The sequence below is a fragment of the Nyctereutes procyonoides genome, unplaced genomic scaffold, assembly GCF_905146905.1.
Source record: "Nyctereutes procyonoides isolate TBG_1078 unplaced genomic scaffold, NYPRO_anot_genome, whole genome shotgun sequence".
NCBI lineage: Eukaryota > Metazoa > Chordata > Mammalia > Carnivora > Canidae > Nyctereutes > Nyctereutes procyonoides.
Genome location: NW_026575033.1, coordinates 19,739,244 through 19,767,043, shown reverse-complemented (window position 1 = coordinate 19,767,043; position 27,800 = coordinate 19,739,244). Strand labels below are relative to the sequence as shown.

General features: G+C 40.1%; 1 protein-coding gene across 1 annotated transcript in view; it reads left to right on the top strand.

Moving 5' to 3' along the window:
- Nucleotides 1-27,800, top strand: part of LOC129504575 (phosphatidylinositol 3,4,5-trisphosphate 3-phosphatase TPTE2-like) — a 111,017-nt gene that overhangs the window by 60,385 nt on the left and 22,832 nt on the right. Inside the window, exons 11-13 of the mRNA XM_055317340.1 lie at nucleotides 16,614-16,675; nucleotides 18,224-18,304; nucleotides 22,571-22,676. Of these exons, the coding sequence (XP_055173315.1) occupies nucleotides 16,614-16,675; nucleotides 18,224-18,304; nucleotides 22,571-22,676 (249 nt within the window). The remainder of the gene's footprint in view (nucleotides 1-16,613; nucleotides 16,676-18,223; nucleotides 18,305-22,570; nucleotides 22,677-27,800) is intronic.

Sequence of the window (27,800 nt, the reverse complement as noted above, 5' to 3'; positions counted from 1 at the left end):
ATAACACCCAGTGCTCATCCCGTCAAGTGTACCCCTCAGTGCCCGTCACCCATTCACCCCCACCCCCCGCCCTCCTCCCCCTCCACCACCCCTAGTTCATTTCCCACAGTTAGAAGTCTTTATGTTCTGTCTCCCTTTCTGATATTTCTCACACAATTCTTCTCCCTTCCCTTATATTCCCTTTCACTATTATTCATATTCCCCAAATGAATGAGAACATACACTGTTTGTCCTTCTCCGGTTACTGTGGCCAAGTTCAAAAAGGGTGTTGCCTGAGTTCTCCTCTGGGATTTTGATGGAATCTTGTCTCACATTTAGATCTTTCATCTATTTTGAGTTTATCTTTGTGTATGGTGCAAGAGAGTGGTCCAGTTTCATTCTTCTGCATGTGGATGTCCAATTTTCCCAGCACCATTTATTGAAGAGACTGTCTTTCTTCCAGTGGATCGTCTTTCCTCCTTTATCGTATATTAGTTGACCATAAAGTTCAGGGTCCACTTCTGGGTTCTCTATTCTGTTCCATTGATCTATGTGTCTGTTTTTGTGCCAGTACCACACTGTCTTGATGAACACAGCTTTGTAGTACAACCTGAAATCTGGCATTGTGATGCCCCCAGATATGGTATTCTTTTTAAAATTCCCCTGGCTGTTTGGGGTCTTTTCTGATTCCACACAAATCTTAAAATAATTTGTTCTAAGTCTCTGAAGAAAGTCCATGGTATTTTGATAGGGATTGCATTAAACGTGTAAATTGCCCTGGGTAACATTGACATTTTCACAATATTAATTCTGCCAATCCATGAGCATGGAATATTTTTCCATCTCTTTGTGTCTTCCTCAATTTCTTTCAGAAGTGTTCTATAGTTTTTAGGGTATATTTTGAGAATAGTACAATGGTCTCCCTGGTATAGGTGTAGACTAACTTATTCATTTTGGGGGAGGTTCCCTTTTTTTTTAATTGAAGTTTGATTTGCCAACATATAGTATAACACCCAATGCTCATCCCATCAAGAGCCTTCCTCAGTACCCATCACCCAGTTAATAACCCCACCACCCACCTCCCCTTCCTCATACTGGTTTTGCTCATTCTTGATGGTTGGTGCCTGCACATTACCAGTAGTATTATGATAATCAAAATATTTTATTTTTTATTTATAGGACTGCTTTAAATAAACTGGATGCTAATTTTTTTAGTATAGTTGACATGCAATGTTAAAATGAAAATACTAATTTGAAAAGATCTATGCACCCCTATGTTTATTCAACATTATTTACAATAGCCAAGTTATAGAAGAAACTCAAATGTCCATGATTAGATCAATGGATGAAGGAGATATGCAGTGTGTGTGTATGTGTGTGTGTGTGTCTACACACACAATGGGATATTACTCAACCATAAAAAATGGATGCTGTTTTTTTCTCTTAGTAGTTTATATTACAAATATTTCCTATGTGCTGCCTTTTAATTTGATTATGATTTGTCATATAGAAAGAAATATTTATAATTTTGAATGGAGTGAAATTTATCAGTCTTTTTGTGTATGTATGTGTGTGTGGCTTGTGTTTTTGATCATGTTTAAGAAATCCAGCCTGCACACTGAGGGAGTGAAGGTATTATGCTTTATAAAATAATAACGTTTTATTTTTTACATTTAGTTTTTAAATATAATTGTGATTTGGGGAGGAAGTCTTTTTCATATGGATAGGCAAGTCCTAATACCATCTATCACATGCTCATTTATTCCCCTCTGATATATAATCCCTTCTCAGTCATATGCCACGTTTTGATAGTGTTTGGGACTGTTTCTGAGTTCTTTATGCCACACTACTGAATATTTTTTATTAAAAAAATTTTTAAGCATATTTGATACACAATGTTACATTGCTTTCAGGGGTATGATACAGTAATTTGACAAGTCTATATGTTATGCTACACTCCCAACAAGTGTACCCACCATCTGTCACTATGTAGTGCTTTTACATTACCTTTGATTACAATACCATTGACTATATTTCTTGTGCTGTACCTTTCATCCCCTTAACTTATTCTATAACTGGAAGCATGTATCTGCCACTTCCCTTTGCCAATTTTATCCAAAGCCTCACCTCCTTCCCTTTGGCACCAACCACTTTGCTTTTGTATTTATTTTTTTATTTTTATTGGAGTTCGATTAGCCAACATATAGTATAACACTCAGTGTTCATCCTGTCAAGTGCCCCCCCCAGTGCCTGTCACCCAGTCACCCATCCCTTTGCCTACCTCCCCTTCCACTACCCCTTGTTCTTTCCCCAGACTTAGAAGTGTCTCATGTTTTGTCACCCTCACATTTTTCCCACACATTTTCTCTCCTTTCCCCTATATGTTTCTCTCCTTTCCCTTTCACTATGTTTTATATTCCCCATATGAGTGAAACCATATAATGATTGTCCTTTTCCGATTGACTTACTTCATTCAGCATAATACCCTCCAGTTCCACCCACATTGAAGCAAATGGTGGGTATTCGCCATCTCTGATGGCTGAGTAATATCCCATTGTATATATACACCACATCATATATATCCATCATCTTTCAATGGGCACTGAGCCTTGTTCCACAGTTTGGCTATTGTAGACATTGCTGCTATAAACATCGGGGTGCAGGTGTCCTGGTGTTTCACTGCATCTGTATCTTTGGTGTAATACCCCAGTAGTGCAATCGCCGGGTTGTAGGATACTCTATTACTAACTCTTTGAGGAACCTCCATACAGCTTTCCAGAGTGACTGTACCAGTTCACATTCCCACCAGCAGTGCAAGAGGGTTCCCTTTCTCCACATCCTGACTAATATTTGTTGTTTCCTGTCTTGTTAATTTTCCCCATTCTCACTGGTGTGAGGTGGTATCTCATTGTGGTTTTGATTTGTATTTCCCTGATGGCAGGTGATGCGGAGCATTATCTCATGTGCTTATTGGCCATGTCTTCCTCTGTGAAATATCTGTTCATGTCTTTTGCCCATTTCTTGACTGGATTTTTTGTTTCTTTGCTGTTGAGTATGATAAGTTCTTTTTAAAATATTTTATTTACTTATTCATGAGAGACATACAGAGGAGAGAGAAGCCGGCTCCACGCAGGGAGCCAGATGTGGGACTTGATCCCGGGTCTCCAGAATCACACACAGGGTTGAAGGCAGGTGCCAAACCACTGAGCAGCCCAGCACTAAGTGCCTTGATAAGTTCTTTATAGATCTTGGGTACCAGCCCTTCATCTGATATGTCATTTGCAAATATCTTCTCCCATTCTGTAGGCTGTCTTTTAGTGTTGTTGACTGTTTCTTTTGCTGTGCAGAAGCTTTTTATCTTCATTAAGTCTCAATAGTTCATTTTTGCTTTTGATTCCTTTGCCCTCATAGATGTATCTTGCAAGAAGTTGCTGTGGCCAAGTTCAAAAAGGGTGTTACCTGTGTTCCCCTCTAGGATTTTGATGGATTCTTGTCTCACATTTAGATCTTCAACAGTTTTGAGTTTATCTTTGTGTCTGGTATAAGAGAATGGTCTGGTTTCACTCTTCTGCATGTGGCTGTCCAATTTTCCCAGCACCATTTATTGAAGAGACTGTCCTTTTCCCAGTGGATAGTCTTTTCTGCTTTGTTGAATATTAGTTGACCATAGAGTTGAGGGCCCATTTCTGGGTTCTCTGTTCTGTTCCATTGAGCTATGTGTCTGGTTTTGTGCCAGTACCACACTGTCTTGATGACCACAGCTTTGTAATACAGCTTGAAATCTGGTCTTGTGGGCAGTGGTTTAGCACTGCCTTCAGCCCAGGGCCTGATTCTGGAGACCCAGGATCGAGTCCCATGTCAGGCTCCCTGAATGGAGCCTGCTTCTCCCTCTGCCTGTGTCTCTGCTTCTCTCTCTCTCTCTCTCTCTCTCTCTCTCATGAATAAATAATAAAAATCTTAAAAAAAAAAAAAAAGAAATCTGGTCTTGTGATGCCTCCAGCTCTGGTTTTCTTTTTGAATATTCCCCTGACTATCCGGGGTCTTTTCTGGTTCCACACAAATCTTAAGATTATTTGTTCCAACTCTGTGAGCAGAGTCCATGGTATTTTGATGGAGATTGCATTGAACGAGTAAATTGCCCTGGTTAGCATAGACATTTGTCAGTATTTATTCTTCCAATCATGAGCACGGAATATTTTTCCATCTCTTTGTGTCTTCCTCAATTTCTTTCAGAAAGAAATTTTTAGGGTATAGATCCTTTACCGCTTTGGTTAGGTTTATTCTTAGGTTTATCTTATCGTTTGGGGTGCAATCGTAAATGAGATTGATTCCTTAATTTCTCTTTCTTCAGTCTCATTGTGAGTGTATAGAAATGCCACTGACTTTTGGAAATTGATTCTGTATCCTGCCACACTGCTGAATTCCTGTATGAGTTCTAGCAATCCTGGGGTGGAGTCTTTTGGGCTTTCTATGTACAGTATCATGTCATCTCTGAAGAGGGAGAGTTTGACTTCTTCTTTGCCAATTTGAATGCCTTTTATTTCTTCTCGTTGTCTGATTGCTGAGGCTAGGACTTCTAGCACTATGTTGAATAGCAGTGGTGAGAGTGGACATCCCTGTCATGTTCCTGATATTAGGGGAAAGGTCTCAGTGTTTCCTGATTGAGAATGATATTGGCTGTGGGCTTTTCATAGACGGCTTTTAAGATGCTGAGGAAGGTCCCCTCTATCCTACACTCTGAAGAGTTTTGATCAGGAATGGTGCTGTATTGTGTCAAATCCTTTCTCTGCATCTATTGAGGGGATCATATGGTTTTGTCTTTTCTCGTTTATATGATCTATCATGTTGATTGTTTTATGAGAGTTGAACCAAACTTGCATCCCAACGATAAATCCCACTTGGTCATGGTGAATAATCTTCTTAATGTATTGTTGGATCCTGTTGGCTAGTATATTGTTGAGAATTTTTGCATCTGTCTTCATCAGGATATTGGTCTATAATTCTCCTTTTGGGGGAGGTTTTGGTTCTGGAATCAGGTTATGCTGGCCTCACAAAACGAGTTTGGAAGTATTCCATCTCTTTCTATCCTTTGGAACAGCTCTAGTAGAATAGGTATGGTTTCTTCTTTAAACATTTGATAGAATTCCCCTGGGAAGCCATCTGGCCCTGGACTTTTGTGTCTTGGCAGGTTTTTGATGACTACTTCAATTTCCTCCCTGGTTATCGACCTGTTCAGGTTTTCTATTTCTTCCTGTTCGAGTTTTGGTAATTTTGGTTTTCCAGAAATGCATCCATTTCTTCTAGATTGCCTGATTTATTGGTGTAAAGCTGCTCCTAATATGTTTTTAAAATAGTTTGTATTTCCTTGGTATTGATGGTGATCTCTCCACTTTCATTCATGACTTTATTAATTTGAGTCTTTTTTTCTTTTTAATAAGGCTGGCTAATGATTTATCTATCTTATTAATTCTTTCAAAGAACCAACTCCTTGTTTTGTTGATCTGTTCTGCAGTTCTTCTTGTCTCTATTTCATTGAGTTCTGCTCAAATCTTTATCATCTCTCTTCTGCTTGGTGTAGGTTTTATTTGCTGTTCTTTCTCCATTTCCTTTGGGTGTGAGGTTAGCTTGTGTATTTGAGTTTTTTCCAATTTTTTGAGGGATGCTTGTCTTGCAATGTGTTTCCCTCTCAGGACTGCTTTTGCTATATCCCAAAGATTTTGAATGGTTGTATCTCCAATTTCATTAGTTTCCAAGAATCTTTTTAATTCCCCTCTAATTTCCTGGTTGACTCATTCGTCTTTTATTAGGATGCTCTGTAACCTCTACATGTTTGAGTTTCTGCCAAATTTCTTCTTGTGATTCAGTTCTAGTTTCAAAGCATTGTCATCTGAAAATATGTAGAGGACACTCCCAATCTTTTGGTATTGGTTAAGACCTGATTTGTAACCCAGTATGTGGTCTATTCTGGGGAAAGTTCCATGTGCACTTGAGAAGAATATGTATTCAGTTAAGTTCCGATCCAAAGTTCTGCATATATCCGTGAAATGCATCTGATCCAGTGTATCATTTAAAGCTCTTGTTTCTTTGGAGATGTTGTGCTTGGAAGATCTGTCATTTGCAGAAAGTGCCATGTTGAATTATCCCAGTATAAGTGTATTATTATCTAAGTATGTCTTAACTTTGGTTATTAATTGATTGATATACTTGGCAGCTTCCACATTAGGGGCATAAATATTCATGATTTTTAGGTCTTCTTGTGGGATAGATCCTTTAAGTATGATATAGTGTCCCTCTTCATCTCTTACTACAGTCTTTGGGATAAACTTTAATTTATCTGATGTAAGGATGGCTACCCCTGCTTTCTTTTGAGGACCATTTGAATGGTAAATGGTTCTCCAACCTTTTATTTTCAGGCTGTAGGTGTCCTTAGGTCTAAAATGAGTCTCTTAAAAAATAAAAAATAAAAAGATAAATAAATAAATAAAATAAAATGAGTCTCTTGTAGACAGAAAATAGATGGGTCTTGCTTTTTTATCCAGTCTGAAACCTTCGTCTTTTGATGGGATCATTAAGCCCATTCATGTTCAGAGTTACTATCGAAAGATATGAATTTAGTGTCTTCATAATACCTATTCAGTCCTTGTTTTTGTGGGTTATTTCTTTGGACTTTCTCTTTCTTTTACAGAGTCTCCTTTAATATTTCTTGCAGAGCTGGTTTGGTGGTCACATATTCTTTCAGTTTCTGCCTATCTTAGAAGCTCTTTATCTCTCCTTCTATTCTGAATGAGATCCTTGCTGGATAGAGTATTCTTGGCTGCATGTTCTTCTCACTTAGTGCCCTGTATATATCCTGCCAGCCCTTTCTGGCCTGTCAGGTCTCTGTGGAGAGGTCTGCTGTCAATCTAATATTTTTCCCCATTTAAGTTAGGGATCTCTTGTCTCTTGCTTCTTTAAGGATCTTCTCTTTATCTTTGGAATTTGCAAGTTTCACTATTAAATGTCGGGGTGTTGAATGGTTTTTATTGATTTGAGGGGGGGAATCTATCTCCTGGATCTGAATGCCTGTTTCTCTCCCCAAGTTAGGGAAGTTCTCAGCTATGATTTGTTCAAATACACTTTCTGGTCCTCTGTCCCTTTCGGCACCCTCTGAAACCCCAATTAAACATAGATTTTTCCTTTTGAGGCTGTCATTTATTTCCCTTAACCTTTCCTCATGGTTTTTTAATTGTTTTTCTCTTTTTTCCTCAACTTCCTTCCTTGCCATCAACTTGTCTTCTATATTACTTACTCTTTCTTCTACCTCATTAACCCTCGTCGTTAGGACCTCCAGTTTGGATTGAATCTCATTTAATTAATTTTTAATTTTGGCCTGATTAGATCTAAATTCTGCAGTCATGAAGTCTCTTGGATCCTTTATGCTTTTTTCCAGATCCAGCAGTAGCTTTATAATTGTACTTCTGAATTGGCTTTCTGACATTGAATTGTAATCCAAATTCTGTAACTCTGTGGGAGAGAGGACTGTTTCTGATTCTTTCTTTTGTGGTGAGTTCTTCTTTCTAGTCATTTTGCTCAGTGCAGAGTGGTTAAAAATGAGTTGTACTGGAAAAAGGAAAGAAAAAAGAAAAAACAAAACCAGCTGGCCTTCCAGCTGGTCTTCTGGGGGAGGAGGCTGCTCTGCTGATTCTCAGGTGTGTGCACCTGTGGGAGCTGCCCTGCCCCTCCACCAGGTGCATGGCTCAGTGGGAGCTATCATGTGAGGCCTCTGTTCCCTGGCAGCCCTGTTCCATCTCAGGCACAGGGTGACACCAGTAGGAACAATCCCACTGGCGGCGGCCAGCTTTCCAGCTTTAGTCAGCTCCCGCAGTAACTACCGCAGTCTCCCAGTCTGCACTGGCCTGGATGCTCCAGGGGTGGGGGTGGGGGCGCTGATCTGCACAGCTCAGGGGCACCCCACAGCTGGAGTGTCCCCCTGTCCTGTGCCCTCCCCACCTCCGCCTGTCCCGGGCAGAGCACAGGATCCTGGGCTGTGTCCCCTGGCGCCCTGGGATCTGGGGCCTATACTACTAGAATCACGCTCCGGGGCACACAGGCCCTTCCACCTGGAGCCACCGCCTGAGCTGCTCCCGAGGCCCTGCCAGGCCCGCTCCATCTTTTACCGAGCTCAGCGAGCAGGGTGTGGTGTGCGCTCCCCTGGGGCACACTTCCTCTGTTAGTGACCCCGGGAACCTGAAGGCCCCACTGGGATCCCCTCCTGGGATCCTGCCCAAGTTGCCTGCTAAGTGCCTTTCCATCCAGGAAGAATCCAGTGCAGATTTTTAAAGTTCTTGCTTCTCCAGGGCTGGGCTCTCCTGTCCTGGAGGCTCTCGCCGCAGGACTTTAGCCTGGCTCCTCGTGGGGGCCCTCCCCCACTTGATTCTTTTTCTTTTTCTTTCTTTCTTTTTCTTCTTTCTTTCTTTCTTTCTTTCTTTCTTTCTTTCTTTCTTTCTTTTTCTTCTTTCTTTCTTTTCTTTCTTTCTTTTTCTGTCTTCCTACCTTGTTAGAAGTGCAAACTCTTCTCACTGTAGCATTCCAGCTGGTCTCTCTTTAAATCTCAGGCCGAATTCATAGGTTTTCAGGATGATTTGAGAGTTATCTAGGTAAGTTGGTGGGGACGGGTGACTTGGGGACCCTACTCTTCCACCATCTTGCCCCGCCTCCCCTAATACTACATTCTATTTATATACCACCTCTTTTTCCATTTATCTATGGTTGGGCATTTGGGTTGCTTCCATATCTTGACTTTTGGAAATAATTCAAATTAGTGTTTTTGTATTCTTTGGATAAATACTCAGCAATGGAATTACTGAATTGTATGGTAATTCTATTTTTTTTTTTTTGAGGAAACTCCATACTATTTTTCACAGTGGTTGCACCATTGTGCAAATGTAAGTTGCACCAACTTATATTCTCATCAACAGTACACAAGGATTCCTTTTTCTCCACATTCTTGCCAACATTTGTTATTTCTTTTCTTTTTTATTCTAGCCATTCTGACAGGTATAAGGTGAAATCTCATTGTGATTTTGATTTGCATTTTCTTGATGGTTAGTGATATTGAACATTTTTTCATGTGTCTGTTGGCCATATGTATGTCTTCTTGGAAAAATTTCTACTCAGGTACTCTACCCATTGTTTATTTGGATTTTTGGAGTTTTTTGGTGTTGAGTTGCACAAGATCTTTTTTTTTTCCAGCCCATGTTTATTTTTTTAATAAATTAATTTTTATTGGTGTTCGATTTACCAACATACAGAATAACACCCAGTGCTCATCCCATCAAGGGCCCCCCTAGTGCCCGTCACCCATTCACCCCCCCCCCGCCCTCCTCCCCTTCCACCACCCCTAGTTCGTTTCCCAGAGTTAGGAGTCTTTATGTTCTGTCTCCCTTTCTGATATTTCCTACCCATTTCTTCTCCCTTTCCTTATATTCCCTTTCACTATTATTTATACTCCCCAAATGAATGAGAACATATAATGTTTGTCCTTCTCCGATTGACTTACTTCACTCAGCATAATACCCTCCAGTTCCATCCACGTTGAAGCAAATGGTGGATATTTGTCGTTTCTAATGGCTAATATTCCATTGTATACATAAACCACATCTTCTTTATCCATTCATCTTTCGATGGACACCGAGGCTCCTTCCACAGTTTGGCTACTATGGACATTGCTGCTAGAAACATCGGGGTGCAGGTGTCCCGGCGTTTCATTGCATCTGAATCTTTGGGGTAAATCCCCAACAGTGCAATTGCTGGGTCGTAGGGCAGGTCTATTTTTAACTCTTTGAGGAACCTCCACACAGTTTTCCAGAGTGACTGCACCAGTTCACATTCCCACCAACAGTGTAAGAGGCTTCCCTTTTCTCCGCATCCTCTCCAACATTTGTTGTTTCCTGCCTTGTTAATGTTCCCCATTCTCACTGGTGTGAGGTGGGATCTCATTGTGGTTTTGATTTGTATTTCCCTGATGGCAAGGGATGGCAAGTGATGCAGAGCATTTTCTCATGTGCGTGTAGGCCATGTCTATGTCTTCCTCTGTGAGATTTCTCTTCATGTCTTTTGCCCATTTCATGATTGGATTGTGTGTTTCTTTGGTGTTGAGTTTAATAAGTTCTTTATAGATTTTGGAAACTAGCCCTTTATCTGATATGTTATTTTCAAATATCTTCTCCCATTCCGTAGGTTGTCTTTTAGTTTTGTTGACTGTATCCTTTGCTGTGCAAAAGCTTCTTATCTTGATGAAGTCCCAATAGTTCATTTTTGCTTTTGTTTCTTTTGCTTTCATGGATGTATCTTGCAAGAAGTTACTGTGGCCAAGATATTAATATATTTTAGTATTAATCCCTTATCGGATATATTATTTGCAAATATCTTCTCCTATTCAGTACATTGCCTTTTCAATTTGTTAATGGTTTCCTTAATTATGGAAAACCTTTTTATTTTGGTTTAGTCCCAATAGCTTATTTTTGCTTTTGTTTCCCTTGCCTAGAAGACATATGTAGAAAAATATTGCTGGGCAGCCCCGGTGGCGCAGCGGTTTGCCACCGCCTGCAGCCTGGGGTGTGATCCTGGAGGCCCGGGATCGAGTCCCGTGCCGGGCTCCCTGCATGGAGCCTGCTTCTCCCTCTCCCTCTCCCTCTGCCTGTGTCTCTGTCTCTCTCTCTCTCTCTCTCTCTCTCTTTCTCTCTCTGTCTATGAATGGATAAATAAAATCTTAAAAAAAAAAAAGAAAAATATTGCTAAGGGTTGTGTCAAAGCGCTTACTGCCTATGTTTTTTTCCAGCAGTTTTATGGTTTCAGGTGTCATATTTAAGTATTCAATACATCTGGAGTTTATTTTTGTGCATGGTGTAAGACAGTGATCCAGTTTCACTCTTTTGCATGTAGCTGAGCAGTTTTCCCAGCACCATTAATTGAAGAGACTGCCTTTTCCTCATTGCCTTTTTTTGCCTCCTTTGTCATTAACTAATTGACCCAATAAGCTTGAGTTTATGTCTGGGCTCTCCAATCTGTTCTATTGATCTGTGTATCTACTTCTGTGCCAGCACCATCCTATCTTATTACTATAGCTTTGTAGTATATCTTGAAGACTGAGATTGTGATACCTCCACCTGTACTCTTTCTCAAGATTACTTTGGCTATTTAAGGTCTTTTGTGTTGTTTTTTTTTTTTAAGATTTTATTTACTTATTCATGAGAGACACAGAGAGACAGAGACACAGCAGAGGGAGAAGCAGGCTCTATGCAAGGAGCCTGATGTGGAACCCGATCCCAGGACTCCAGGATCATGCCCTGGGCTGAAGGCAGGTGCTAAACCACTGAGCCAACCAGGCATCCCATGGTCTTTTGTGGTTTCATACAAATTTTAGAATTCTTTGTTGTAGTTCTGTGAAAAATGTTACTATTTTGATAAGGATTGCATTAAATCTGTGGATTGCTTTGGATACTATGGACATTTTAATGATATTAATTCCTTCAATCTATGAGTTTGTGATGTCTTCAATTTCTTTCATCAGTATCTTGTAGTTTTCAGAGTACAGATCTTGCACCTCTTTGGTTAAGTTTATTCCTAGGTTTTTTATATTATTTTTGATGCAATTGTAAATAAAATTATTTTCTTAATTTCTCTTTCTGCTACATTGTTATTAGTGTACACAAGTACAACTGATTTCTATGTATTAATTTTGTATCCCATGACCTATATGTTTCTAGGAATTTTTCTATTCTAGACTATTTAACTTGTTGGCATATAATTTTTTATAGTACTCTCATATCATCCTTTGTATCCCTGTGATGTTGGTTGTTACTTCTCTTTCGTTTCTAATTTTATTTATTTGGGCCTGGGCCCTATCTTTTTTCTTGATAAGTCTAGCTAAAGTTTCCTCACTTTTGTTTATCCTTTCTAAGAACCAGTTCTCAGTTTCATTGATCTTTTCTATTTATTTTTTAGTGTCTATTTTATTTATTTCTGCTCTAATGTTTATTATATCCTTTCTTCTACTAGCTTGGAGTTTGTTCTTTTTCTAACTCCTTTAAGGCATAAGCTTAGATTATTTTAGATTTTTCTTATTTCTGGAGGTATATTTGTATTGCCATAAACTTCTTTCTGCTTTTGCTGCATCCCAAAGATTGAGGACTATTGTATTTTCATTTTTGTCTCCATGATTTTTTTCATTTCCCTTTTCATTTCTTCATTGACCCATAGGTTGTTTGCTAAAATGTTATATACCCTCCACATGTTTATGTTTTTCCACTTTTTTTTTCTTATGATTGATTTCTAGTTTTGTACCAATGTGGTCCAAAGGATTCATGATGTGATTTCAATCTTCTTAAGTTTATTGAGGTTTGTTTTGTGTTCTAACATGGCATCTGTCGTGGAGAATTTTTCATATGTATTTGAAAAGAATGTGTATTCTGTTGATTTTAGATGGAATGGTCAACAGATATATATTTATATATAAATATAAATATTATATTTATATAATACTTATTTATATTATATATATATATAAAGTCCATTTGTCCTAATATGGCATTCAAAGACACTATTTTCTTATGTATTTCTGCCTGGATAATTTCTCCATTGATGTAACGGGTGTCAAAGTCTCCTGCTATTATTGTATCATTATCAGTTTATCCCTTTGTGTCTGTTACTATTTGCTTTATCTATTCCTTTCTCAGGTTAGGGAAGTTTTCAGCCATTATTTCTTTTTTTTATATAATAAATTTATTTTTTATTGGTGTTCAATTTGCCAACATACAGAATAACACCCAGTGCTCAATCCCGTCAAGTGCCCCCCTCAGTGCCCGTCACCCATTCACCCCCACCCCCCGCCCTCCTCCCCTTCCACCACCCCTAGTTCATTTCCCAGAGTTAGGAGTCTTTATGTTCTGTCTCCCTTTCTGATATTTCCCACTCATTTTTTCTTCTTTCCCCTTTATTCCCTTTCACTATTATTTATGTTCCCCAAATGAATGAGAACATATAATGTTTGTCCTTCTCCGATTGACTTCCTTCACTCAGCATAATACCCTCCAGTTCCATCCACGTTGAAGCAAATGGTGGGTATTTGTCATTTCTAATGTCAGCCATTATTTCTTCAAATAAGTTTTCTGTAATGTGAATATTTGTTTTCTTGATGCTATCTAAGGGATCCTTTAACTAATTCATTTTTTTTAATTCTTACTTTTATTTGCTATTCAGGTTCTGTGTTTTCCATTATCATGTCTTTTACATTATTGATTTGTTCTGCTGCATCTGCTAATCTGTTGATTCCCTTTAGTGTATTTTTGTTTCAATTATTCTGTTCTTCAACTCTAGTTGATACTTTTTCGTTAAAACAAAAAAAATCTTTTTATTGAAGTTCTCCCATTCTTCTCTCCAGTCCAGTAAGCATCTTTATGATCATGACTTTAAACTATTTATCAGATATATTATCTCCATTTCATTTAGTTCTTTTTCTGAGGTTTTGTTGTACTCTTTTGTTTAGAGCAAATTCCTCTATCTCCTCATTTTAGTTAACTTTCTGTGTTTATTTCCATCAGTCAGGCAGATCAGCTACTTCTCCTAAACTTTGAAGGAATGGTCTTGTGTATGGTCATCCCCTGTGTAGACAGTGTGTGCCTGGTGACTTTGGCTGATTGGAGCTGCGAATGGCTTAGGCTTTGGGTCCCAAAACACTCCATGCTGGGCTGTCCTGGTACAATGGCCAGAGCTGTAGTAGGCATTGGCCAGGGTGGTCCCTGAGCTCTCTGCAGAGGTGGCATACTGACAGAGTGGCTGAAGCTGAAAGAAGTACAATCCAGGGAGTACCTGGGTTCTCCACACAGAGGGTCCTTTTCGCAGAATGGCTAAAGCTGAAATAGGTGCAACTGTAGGGAACCTGGGGCTGTCCCCACAGAATGTGCCCTGATGTGGTGGCTGGAGCTAAGGCAGAGGCTGGAGGTCCCAGGGCACTCCATGTGGGGTGGCTGGAGTTTAGGTGACATGCAACCCAGAGGGTGGTCCAGTCATTGAGTGTCTGCCTTTGGCTCAGGTCATGATCCCAGGGTGCTGGGATAGAGTCCTGCATTGGGCTCTCTGCAGGGAACCTGCTTCTCCCTCTGCCTGTGTCTCTGCCTCTCTCTGTGTGTCTCTCATGAATAAACAAATACAATCTTTTTTAAAAATGCACTGGAGAAAAATCCCAGTAGTAAAATCTAAGAGGTTTCTTCACCTAGATTGCTTTAAAGAATCTGAAACAAGAAATTACAGATGATGCAGTGGTTTATACCATAGGCCTGGCCTTTCCAAGAAAGAACTCAAATTGGAAGATTCATACTTAAAAGGTTAAAACCGTTGTCTAATATCGGAAGTAGTAAATAAGTGTAGGTTTATGTTTTAAGTTAAGATAAAATATTGAAGGTAAGTATGTATCATTTTTATGATTCCCTGCTATACCTACTTGATAGGCCATCTACTGTGTCTGTGGTTGGACACAGCCACATGGACATGGAATCTGCAAAAATGTTTTTCAGATAGGAAAACACCAATTATAGAGTCCCAGAAATGTCCTCTGAGCTAAAATGTTAACAGTGTATATACGACTGAGAGCTAGGTTCTTATTAGTCAGGATTTCCATTATCAAGAAGCCTTTATGTATCATAGCATAAGGTGGTAAAAGGTCTTTTTGGAAGTACTTGGCTTAGAATGTTTTTCAAACTATGGGTTGCAAAATAAGTTTAGTTGTTCATTGAAAAAAAAAGGAAATATCAGAGAGGGTGACAGAACCTGAGAGACTCCTCATTCTGGGAAATGAACAAAGGGTAGTGGAAGGGGAGGTGGGAGCGGGGATGGGGTGATGGGCACTGAGGGGAGCACCTGATGGGATGAGCACTAGGTGTTATACTGTATGTTGGCAAATCAAACTCCAATAAAAAATATACCAAGAAAAAGGAATAGACACTGAGGGGGGCACTTGACGGGATGAGCATTGGGTGTTATTCTGTATGTTGGTAAATTGAACACCAATAAAAAAATTAATTTATTAAAAAAAAGAAAAAGGAATAGAACAGAAAATAGAATGTATCTTGAGTTAAAAGGGTAAGCTTGAAATTATACAAAGTAAGTTCAGCATATACTGGCTAAGACAAAAAACTACAGATAATTATAGAAATAAAAGACAACATATTTTTGAAATCAAATCTTATATAACAAGACAAAAATATGCATTTGAATATAACATAAACTTTGATGATGAAATGACATGAAATCAAGGATTTGCTTTAAAATGCTATAGATGGGGATCCCTGGGTGGCGCAGCGGTTTGGCGCCTGCCTTTGGCCCAGGGCGCGATCCTGGAGACCCAGGATCGAATCCCACATTGGGCTCCCAGTGTATGGAGCCTGCTTCTCCCTCTGCCTATGTCTCTGCCTCTCTCTCTCTCTCTCTCTCTCTCTCTCTCTCTCTCTGTGACTATCATAAATAAATAAAAATTTAAAAAAATAAATAAAATAAATAAATAAAATGCTATAGATGGAGCCTGGGTGCCTCAGTCAATTAAGTATCTGACTCTTGGTCTCCGCTCAGATCTCGATCTCAGGGTCATGGGTTCAAGCCCTGCATTGGGCTCTGTGCTGAGTGTGGAGCCTAGTTAAAAAAAAAGTTTAAAAAATGGAATGCTGTAGAAGAAGAGAGGAATAAAAACAGGGAGAAGGTGTAAAGGAAAGAAACAAGTACAGCAATACAACATACTCTGGGGGACAGATATATGAGGTTCATTACACTGTTTTCTTTCATGTATGTTTTATAACATACTTAAAAACTCAAAAATAGAAGGGAAATGGGTGTTATAAATGCTACATCATGTTTTGGGTTCTGGTCATGTTTCATCTTTTACAGGAACTTTTATTTATGTTAGTTAGAAAAACAGGGCATGTAAGTAGACTTCACTGCTTCTCTCTGTTACTACAATCCCCAGCAGTAGTGATTTAAGAACAATATACACATGTACTTGTGCCTCTGTGCACACAGGACAGAATTCAGGTAGAACCTCAGAGCAGTGAGAAAGCTTTGGCTATTCCTGATTTGGAATATTTTGAACAAGGACTCTGAAAAGGAAAGAAAATCAATCTAAATGGAGCTCTTTGACTCCTAACTGGGAAATGAACAAGGGGTAGTGGAAGGAGAGGTGGGTGAGGGGATGGGGTGACTGGATGACGGGCACTGAGGGGGGCACTTGATGGGATGAGCACTGGGTGTTATACTATATGTTGGCAAATCGAACTCCAATAAAAAAAATATACAAAATTAGGGATCCCTGGGTGGCGCAGCGGTTTGGCGCCTGCCTTTGGCCCGGGGCGCGATCCTGGAGACCCGGGATCGAATCCCACATCGGGCTCCCAGTGCATGGAGCCTGCTTCTCCCTCTGCCTGTGTCTCTGCCTCTCTCTCTCTCTCTGTGACTATCATAAATAAATAAAAATTTAAAAAAAATATATATACAAAATTAAGTTAAATTAAAAAATTAAATAAAAGGGACTCTGAATATTTCTGACAGCATTTTTATACCAAGAACTGCCATGAACAATGGTTCACTTACTAACTTCTTTTCTCTTCCAGGAAGAACTGGAACTATGGTTTGTGCCTACCTTATTGCCAGTGAAATATTTATAACCGCAGAGGTATGAAAGATGTTACTACAGACTCTGTGTCTTGTGTGATTGAATTTGAATGTGATAGTTCTGAAACCTCACTGGTAGGATGTTAAGAGGATTCTTCGCGCCATGGTATTTAATGAAGTTGTAATTGAAGATGCACATATGAGAAAGTCTGGTTTTGATACTTCCTCATTTATTTTTTTTTCAAAAATGTATTTAAATTCTAGTTAGTTAACACACCACAATTTCTTGTGTAACTTGCACTGGTTAGTAACTGTGACCTGAATGCCTCTTACTCTGGGCCAGGACTAGGGGGAGGTCAGTGAGACACTCATCTCAGGCATAAAACTTAAGGAAATACCAAAGTTTTCAGTAATTAAGAGAAACAGTCTAATGCAGTATTTTTTAAAATCAAAATTAATCCAAAAAAAAATCCTTGACGTATACAGTAATAACAATATGTTAAATAAAGATAGGGCCCAATATGGACAGGAATAATGTGGGGTAAAGTCAAGCTGTCCAAGTGCAAAACAACTCTATAATCATAATGCTTTGTTCACCTCACTGCATCCCAGCCCTGCTCTCATGCCCCCAGTTAGGGGCCTTCCTCCTTCCTCACAAGAATAATATCAAGACTGGTTTGGTAAGTTCTCCAGAGGACTTCCAACATCCTTAGAAGCACGAGGTAGATGAAAGGTACATCTTTCAACATAGAACAAAGTCTCTCCTGTATGTTATTAACCTCTCATAGTCAAGATCCATGGGGTCTGTTGGAGTCTGTGCCCCTTGAAAATTTCCGCAAAGAGAGGGAGGGCTATTTCCAGTTCTTAAAGCACGCTTCTTGGTCTCATTTCTGCCATGGTTGTGCTGAGAAGCTCCTACTGAACGGGTTTGCCCAGCCTCTCTGCTCCCCACTTGGCCTGCAGTCCGAGAAGAGAAGCTTCAGATAGTCTACAGTGCCCCACACTCTGGCACCACCATCTGCTTTCTTCCTAATTTGAGACACACAGGTTAGGAAAGTGAATATTCCAGGACAGTGTTTTTCAAACTGGGTCCAATCCAACAGTGAGTTGCAAAGTCAACTTATTGGATTGTGACTAGTGTTTTGTGTGGGTTTTTTTTTTTTTAAGATTTTATTTATTCGTTCATAAGAAACACAGAGAGAGGCAGAGACATAAGAAGAGGGAGAAGCAAGCTCCTCACAGGGAGCCTGAGGCAGGACACAATCCCAGGGCCCCGGGATCACGCCCTGAGCAGAAGGCAGAGGCTCAACCACTGAGGCACCCTGGTGTCCCAGTGACAAGCATTTTTTTAAAATAAAGTAGAATAGATTAGAATAGGAAATATCAAAAGGTAAGTATTATTTTGTGAAACTTTGGCTTCAGTTGTGTGTGAGTGTGTGTTTGTGTAAAAAGCCTTGACATGATTTTTTTCCATCAACTTTATTTTGGGCGGCCTCAGCCCAAAGGCTGCTAACTTAAGGAAATAATGTGCCCTTGGAAACTTTACGAATGCCTCACATGGGAAAAGAAAGTGCAGATGAACTATGATTGCATTGCCCCCTTTCTGTAGGATAGCCTTTACTCTTTTGGAGAACGGCGAACAGATAAAAGCACCAGCACTAAATTTCAGGGAGTTGAAACTCCTTCCCAGGTAAGTTGTCTTTCCTAAAAGGGGGTTCTTTGGGGAGTTTGGTTAAGATTGGCACCTATTTGGTTGCATTTTGGACTCCTCCTCTGCTGCTCGACTCTGGTGCCTGTGACAGGCCATGATCCTTCCCAGGGCCTGAGGGCCACACCTGTGGCCCTGCCCATGTGCTGCAAGCACCGAGTTCCCCCAAGGCATCCTGCTGTCCGGTTTACATCTGTCATTGCTACAGAGTTCAAAAGTTGATTCCCTTTCCAAAGTAGGTCTAATTTCTAAGATTCTAGACTCTTGAAGATTATGGAAAGTCACTAGCATTTGATTTCCCTCTGAGAGGGACCGAGTCTTTCACAAACCCCTACTAGGGCAATTCACCTCTTGCAGAAAGAACATCACGTGCGTGTGTGACAGAGACAGAGGAGGGGACTGCTGCATTTTGAAAGAAAAAGAAAGGGGGAAATTAACATCTTTCAAAAACCTATTATAGTCCGACATTATTGCACTTTGACATATATTATCTCATTTAATACTCAGAAAACCCATGTGAAACATATACAGTTACTGTATTTTTTCCTTTTAAAAATGTTTTGTGATGAATAATATCAAACATAAAAAGTTGAGACAGTCCTATAACAAATTCCCCTATAGTCTTCATGCCACTGCAATCAGAATTTTATCATGTCTCATTCATTCCCTCCTCACTGTCCTCACACACACATCCCTTCTCCACTTCTTCTTGAAACCCGGGCTACTATGGAGAAAATCCTGTCAGATCATTGTATCCACAGTATTTCACTGTAACATCTCACATAGATTCTTGGGGAGGAAAACAACTTAAAACCATTGATCATATCTAAAAATATTACATCTCAAGGGGCACCTTGGTCGCTCAGTGAATTAAGCATCCAACTCTTGATTTCAGCTCAGGTCGTGATCTTAGGGTGGTGAGATCGAGCCCCATGATGAACTCTACACTGCACAAGGTGTCTGCTTGAGATTTTCTCTCTACCCCCCCCACCCCTCTCTCTAAAACAAATAAAGAAATCTTTAAAAAATATTATGCCTTAATAATACCTTAATAATATCCAATTTCCATAATTACCTTAAATGTTTCTAAAATTTACTTGGTTTCAATCAGGATCTAAACAAGGGCCACACATTTTATTTGGTTGCTAGATCTCTTCAATCTCTTTTAGATCTTCCTTATGATTTATTTATTGCAGTAACCAGGATATTTATCCTTGAGAGTTTACAACATTCTAGACTTTGTTGCAAAAACCATGCTACGAGTATTATATTCATTATCTCATTTAATATTCTCAAAAACTTGGGTGGGGGGTTGGGGTGACTGTCACAGAGCGGGGCATTTGACGGGATAAGCACTGGGTGTTACGCTATGTGTTGGCAAATCGAACTCCAATAAAAATATATACAAAAAATATATATTCTCAAAAACTCTAAGGAGGCACCATTATGGTTCCCATTTTATAGATTGAGAAATTGAGGTTCAGGGAAAACCAACTTTTTGAACCAAGAACTCAAATCCAGCTGTGTCAGACTCTATAGCCCATTATTTCCCATCCTGTGCCTTTTCTATATTGCTCCTCAAGCTGAAGTGAGAGCTAGTTAGGAACACTTAAGTAGACCTACGTGGATATGGCTGTGAATGAAAGTTTGAGTTAGGCGCTGGGAGCTGGATAGATACCCTTGGCCTTCATTAGCAGCAATATTATAACTGCTGACTCTAGACATTGAGTTTGAGGCAAGAGAATGCAGCCTTATCCACTGATACTTTTCTGCCACCCTCAAACAAAACAGGAAGAAAAAAACCATAAACCATAAACTAAAAATAATAGATGAACTTACTAAAGCCTAGCTATAGTAATGGACATCATGCCATTTCCATGCTCAAGATCCATACTGGTTTCTGCCAGTGGCAACAAATCTAAACGTTTCACCTGGCACTCAGTATCTTTGAGAATGTGATTTTTCCACTCATTTCTTGCACTATGTGCCTCACATTGTCCCACACTCCACATTTGGACTGTTTGTGTTTTCCCACCCTGTCCACATGTTGTAACCACGTGCCCTTGCTTGTGGGGTCCCTTTCCTGGAGCCACTTTCCCTTTGAGCGTAAGGAGTTTCTTACTTTTTCAGTTCTTATACCCCTTTGTGTTTTTCGGGGGCACTAATTTACTTTGCATTATTCTCTAGCCATTTGGAGTGGTGACTTTATCCCTTTTGCAGGCAAGGTCCATGTCTTATCCATCTTTGCACCATTTGCCTCCCAGAGGTCTCACAGTATCCCGTTTGTTTGTAGGTAATGCTTACTAAACACATGTTCATCATATTAACTCCTGCTCCAAACCCTTGTTGTTTTAGGCTGTAGGAGAAGCAGCTTGAGAGCTCTGGTGTGTTACGAGCCTTTTGTGGAAGGTAGAGAATCTGGTGGCAGGGGCCAAGGACATGTTAGATATAACTCCTTCAAGGACTCTCTCCCTGTACATCTGCCCTTCCCCACTTCGACACCATGTAGTTTATCTAACTTCAGTCTATAACTGGCACACCACAGGCCATGATGGACTCTCTTCTGATTCACTGGGGTAACAGTATAAGGACCTGGCAGCAGTGTGAGCACTGGGTTGGCAAAGCCCCCAGACAGAGTTCCCTCCATGGGAAATGGTGGTAAATCTGATACCGTCATATTTTGACTGTGCTTTGTGGCCCATTCTGTGGACTCCATTTCATCCATTCCCCAAGTTAAGAACTTTCATGAGCTTTTCTTTTGACTGGCCCTTTCCAACGGAAAATATGGCAGTTAATTTTATTAACACATCCCATTGGGTGGGAAAACATCTGTGAACTTTGCAGTCCAGTTGATTCAGTACTAGAACTCTTCCATTTCTTTTTTTTTTTTTTTAAGGTTTCATTTATTTATCTGAGAGCGAGAGTGTGCCAGGTGTGGAGGGAAGGGGGAGGTACAGAGGGAAAAGGAGAGTCTCTTTTTTTTTTTTTAATACAGTTTATTTTCTTAAACAAGTGAAACACATCCAAAGACTTATTAGCTTTCTGGCCTTGGGCAAATTGCTTTATTTCTCTGAGACGTTGTCTTTCATCTTTATTTTTTGATTTTTATTTATTTTTAAATTTTTATTTAAATTCAATTAATTAACATATATTATTGGTTTCAGAGGTAGAGTCCAGTGATTCATCAGTCTTATATAACACCCAGTGCTCATTATATTACATGCCCTCCTTGATATCCATCACTCAGTGACCCCATCCCCCGGCCCCTCACCCCTACAACGACCCTGTTTGTTTCCTATGATTTAGAGTCTCTTATGGTTTGTCTCCCTCTTGGATTTCATCTTGTTTTATTTTTTAAGGGGAGAGGGTCTTAAGTAGACTCCCCGTGCTGAGTGCCAACACAGGGACTTGATCTCACAACACAGAGATATGACCCGAGCCAAAACCAAGAGTCAGATGCTTAACCAACTGCATCACCCAGGTGTCCCCAGAATTCATCCACTTCTTGAGAGTCAAGGAGGGGGTGCCTGGTTGGCTCCATTGGTAGAACATGTGACTCTTGATCTCAGGTTTGCCAAGTTCCAGCCCCATGTGGGTGTAGAGATTATCTTAAAAAAATTTTTTTAATCTTTAAAAAAAAGCAGAAAGAGTCAAGGAGAGCCCTTGTGAGCAGCTTGCCACAGGAGAAGGACTAGGCTAAGAGGATCCAAGGCTTCCTCACAAAAAATAGAATTGGGAACATTAAAAGTGAATACACTCAAACTGGCCATGGAGATTAGGGCATATGTATCTACTAGTGGCATATGGAGGTCTTCTTAAATTCTTTCATGACTAAGAGGCTACTTAGTCAAGATTGTGCCAAACCATAAATCTTCTTTCAACTCAGTTACAGCCAAGCCTCCACCCCCAGATGGACCTTTTCCACAGTTGCATTAACTGCATCTTGATGTAATGTTGTAGCTCTTTCACTGGTTCCGATTAGGTGCCCACTCAATCATAAGTAGCCTATAAGCAACACCTGGTTCCATTTGTGTTCCCTCCTTGCAGCACTGTGTTCAGTATTTTTCTTCTAAGGGATATTTTCAGTCATGAGGCAGCAAATATAAACATGCCTAGTTATATATTGGCACTCAGTAAATGTGTCTTTAATTAGTGATTCTCCTTAAGTTCTATATAAAAAAAAATGTAAGGAATGCTGAGTGTAGGCTTTTCATCTCCACTTAAATTGAAGCTTCTGTTGTTTTGCAGAATAGGTATGTTGGATATTTTGCAGATGTGAAAAATATCTACAATATGACTCTCCCTCCAAGAAAAACACTCAAGATTAAAAAATTCATTATTTATTCAATTCATGGTAAGTGCTTTATATATAATTGGAGAATTTGGCAAAGGACAATGTTCTGATTTTTCAGGCGTAAGAAGGTTGCTCCTCGGCCTCTATACCGACAGTCTCAACCCATGGCTGTCCTTTTATGCATCCTCACATATGAACACCCCTCCCCGGAAGAGTCCAGCAGCCCTTAGGTATCCTCTCTTTTCCTTTCCCATCACCAATTTGTGGGGCTCCATCCTCTTCCCTTTTCTCTTGTTCTCATTGCTGCTTTGGCCTCAGCCCAGGATGGACTTTTCACAATTGGACCTCCAGTGGAGAGGAGAGAAAGGGCTCATGAGCCCTGGATACCACCCTTTCCACATGCCTGCCTCTAGTTCAGGGTTCATCTCGGCAGAGGCACCCCTGTATCATTTTCTTACATGTTCCCTTCAGAGACCCTTTTTTTTCTCTCATCACCTGGCCTCTCCCTCTCCCCTCCTCCACCCATGGCCCTTTCACCCCCAGCAACTCAAGATGTCTTAATATGTCTTAAATGCCCAAAGATGCCTTAAATACCCAAACAGCAAGTGAATTTTGTTGCCACAAATTCTTTTTTCACGAATAACTACCACGTGCCTGCTCTGGGCCCCACATGCAAGCGTTTCTCTACCCTTAAGAAGGAGAGGAATGCGTACACATAGATAAAGATCCGACCACAGTATTCAGGCACACACAGACTGGGGCCCTGCTCAGCTGGGGATCAAGGAAAGCTTCCTAGGGAACAGCACCCAGGTCTTCCCTATCTGAATCTACACGAACACAGAAAGTGTTGGGAGTCACCATTTGCTTCGACGTGGATGGAACTGGAGGGTATTATGCTGAGTGAAATAAGTCAATCGGAGAAGGACAAACATTATATGGTCTCATTCATTTGGGGAATATAAATAATAGTGAAAGGGAATAAAGGGGAAAGGAGGAAAAATAAGTGGGAAATATCAGAAAGGGAGACAGAACATGGAAGACTCCTAACTCTGGGAAATGAACTAGGGGTGGTGGAAGGGGAGGAGGGCGGGGGGTGGGGGTGACTGGGTGGCAGGCACTGAGGTGGGCATTTGATGGGATGAGCACTGGGTGTTATTCTGTATGTTGGCAAATTGAACACCAATAAAAAATAAATTTATTATTTTAAAAAAAAGTGTACCACACATGCAAAAAAAAAAAGAAAAGAAAAGAAAAGAAAGGGTTGGGAGAAACCTGGACTCTTGGCGGGGGGGGGGGGGTTCAGCTATTGGTTATTACCAGGAGTAAAAATCCTTTTAAACCTTAAAAGAGCTGACTGATTGCCTGCTTCAAGAATGTCAGGAGAGGTAATGGGATCCACCATCATCCAAAGAGACAGGAAAATTAGTCAAATCACCCATCTCTGGGACTTAATAAAGGATGGGGAAGGGGAGCAGTGGAAGAAGGAGGGAGCCATCCTCAGGTCTCTAATTCTACATCGCCCACCTCACTTTCTGCAAAGCTCACAGGGGAGTTGCAGAGCAGGGCCACCTAGTGGGGATGAGATAAGACCTCTCTCACTGCCAGAGGCGCAGCAGGGAGTGAGTGATGCTCTGACTCCCCAAAGTCAGATTGTGGACCATGAGGAGGTGCCAGGTCTCTCATGGGTGGTATGGTGCCAGGGCATTGGTATCCATTCAGACAGCCTAGTATTTTTATTTTTCTGGAGAGTTGCACAAAATAAGATCTAGATTTTTTTTAACATTTCATCCAATTAGTCAGAAATAAAAGAATCCTTTAAAATATATATAAAAACTGCATAGTCAAAAAAGTACAGTTAGTTCAAGTATAAAGTGCTTTTTCTCAAATTATTTCTATATCCCTTCTCTTTTTTTAATGATAAATTTATTTTTTATTGGTGTTCAATTTGCCAACATACAGAATAACACCCAGTGCTCATCCTGTCAAGTGCCCACCTCACTGCCCGCCTTCTCAACACCACACACTTAGAGGTGGTGGTGAGGAATTTTAATGAATTACCACAAACACATTGCACAGGTTTCTGGCTTGTGAAAACAAGTGTCAATCCAGTAGCATTGTTTCTGTGGGAAATATTGGTCTAGGTCTCCAAACAAGCATTGTGCAGGCAGACCCTCGAAACACAGTATGTTCTGGCAGAAGGCTGCTTGTGTGTATAAATGAGCAACTGTCTGTGAAAAGGCTTTGCAGACTGCAAAGTCCTCTCCAGAGTCCATTATGACTGTTTCATGGGCTGTCTGTGAATTAGGAGGGACAGGGTTGCCATGGGTCCTAATGGGTGACCTCAATCAGAATTCCAGCTGCTGTCAGACCCCACCAGGGCAGAGCCAGGCTTGTCCAACAGGTGTCAGAAGGTAGGGGATAGCAGTATTTTTGCTTTGTTCCCTTTCCATGTTCAGTGTCATCTTACAAAAAGGGTAGACCACTTTATTCTCTGAGAGAAGCAACACAGTCAGCCATTGGAGCATTTTCTCCCACTGAGAACTATAAACCCAGCCATAAAACCAACTTGGTGGCATGATAGTATTGTATCTGAGTGTATACTCTGCTTCAATTTCCTCTTTGTTAACAATGAGACCAACAGTATCTATACAAACCTCTGTGAGTATTAAACTGTTCCAGATAGGCAAATAGGCACTTAGTCCAATGGAGTTTTAATATATTTTCTAACATGGATAATGAGAATGGGAATTGTTTCCCAAATTCTAAGCTTAACAATGTTTTTAATATGTTCTAGAATTTTGTGTGTTTCTCAGTCTGATATTATATCCTAAGACTGTGATTTTTCTGTTAACATTTTAAATTTTATAGAAACTCTGTAGAAACATTGTTTGTTTAAACTGTAAGTTGCAAAAAAATAAATAAATAAACTGTAAGTTGCAGATGTGGCGAATAGAGGAGCTAACCCAATGTACAAATACTGCAGGGGAAAACTGGTAGAGGGTTTCATGGGTTTGGTTTGCTAGTCTTGGGCTAACATAAAATAGATGATAAAAGTCTACTTTGAGATTCTTCATGAAGACTTCCAGGCAAAGTTATAATCTTAGCAATTGTTCAATACAGTGTGAGTCCAGGCTTGAGAACCAACTTGAGTAGGGCTACATGGTAAGTTAACATTCTTTCTCACCCACGCAAATAATCAGGCCAAAGCTAAAGGCCAGCCACCTTCTTCTTCTTCTTTTCTTTTTAAATTTTACCTATTATCCTCTTATCCCCTTATTATTCTCTTATAAGCCTGTCCTTCAAGTTGTACCCTCTAGGCTAAGAAGTGCTGTTAGCCCTTGGGGGTGGAGACTACTGATGCCCCATCAGGATCCCCTTAGATCCCTTCTACCAGCCAGCTCTGTGCTCCCATCCCCCTAGCCTCCACCCCCTTTGCTATAATCTTTGGAGAATTACCACTGAAGCCAACTCACTTATATGGAACCAAAAATTACTAAGAGTGATACCATCCCTGTTGGGCAGCCCATAGGCAATGACCAACAGTTGTACAAAAACTCAACTCCATTGCTTCAAAGTATGACAAACTCTGCAGTATGATTTACACTAAAGAATCCCCCCCCCCGATCAAGCTGAGTACACTGAATCCCACCCTTCCTTGGCTCTTATGAATGAATTCCTCCTAGGAGCACTTCCTTTATAAATCACTAGCACCCAAAGGGTTGGCTCAGGGTCTACCTCTGAGAGAACTCAACCTAAGACCACCTATTATACTGAGATATTTCTAACATTGTATTTACTTAGCCTATATCAGGGGATGTACTCTATATTGCAAACTGCATGAGGATAGAGACCATTATACATTCATCTTTGAATCCCCCAGATCATAACACATTGGAACTCAGTAAATCTCTGTTGACTTAACTTGAACTAAAATGTCTCTGGCATGTCTCACTACACCATGGCCATCCCTCACCACCCACTTCTCAATTTTATCCCTTACCTCTCTGTCCCTCCATAAATCAGCTCCAGCAACAGTGGCTTTCTTCTTCATTTTCTTTGTTGTCATTCTTTTATAGTAATAATTCTTGGACTTCTATGTATTGTCTCCCCATATTTTTATAAACTTTTTTCTTTATTGAGGTATACTTGACACAAAACGTTACATTAGTTTCAGATACATAACCTTGTGATTCAACAAGTCTACATGTTATGTTGTGCTCACCACAAGTATAGCTACCATCTAACACCATACAACACTATTACAGTACCACTCACTACATTTCCTATGCTGTACCTTTTACCCCCATGACTTATTCATTCCATGACTGAAAGCCTGTATCTCCCACTCTCCTTTACCTATTTTGTACATCTTCCCATCTGCCTCCCCTCTGGTAACCACCAGTTTGTTTTCTGTATTTACAGGTTTGATTCTACTTTTTTGTTTGATCATTTTTTATTTTTTATATTCCACATAAAAGTAAACCCATATGATATTTGTCCATTTTTGTCTGACTTATTTCACTTAAAATAATATCCTGGAGGTCCATCCATGTTGTCACAAATAGCAAAATATCATTCTTTTTATGGGTGAGTTATATATCTATATCTATATCTAATCATCTCTTTATTCATCTATCAATGGACACTTAAGTAGCTTCCATGTCTTGGCTATTGCAGTAAAGAGAGAGGTGTAGATATCTTTTCAAATTACTGTTTTTGAACATGGAAGACTCCTAACTCTGGGAAACGAACTAGGGGTGGTGGAAGGAGAGGAGGGTGGGGGTGGGGGTGACTGGGTAGCGGGCACTGAGGTGGGCACTTGACAGGATGAGCACTGGGTGTTATTCTGTATGTTGGCAAATTGAACATCAATAAAGAATAAGTTTATTATTTAAAAAAATACTGTTTTTGTCTTCTCTGGGTAAATACCCAGTAGTGCAATTGCTGGATCATATGGCATTTCTATTTTTTTATCTCTTTTTTTCCCCCTATTTTTCATCTCTTAGGGAACCTCAATACTGTTTTCCACCATGGCTGCACCAATTTACATTCCAACCAAAAGTGTGCAAGTGTTCCTCATTCTCCACATCCTTGCCAACACTTATTATTTCTTGTCTTTTTTATTTTACCCATTCTGACAGTGTCAAGTGATATATTATTATGGGGTTTTTATTTACATTTCTT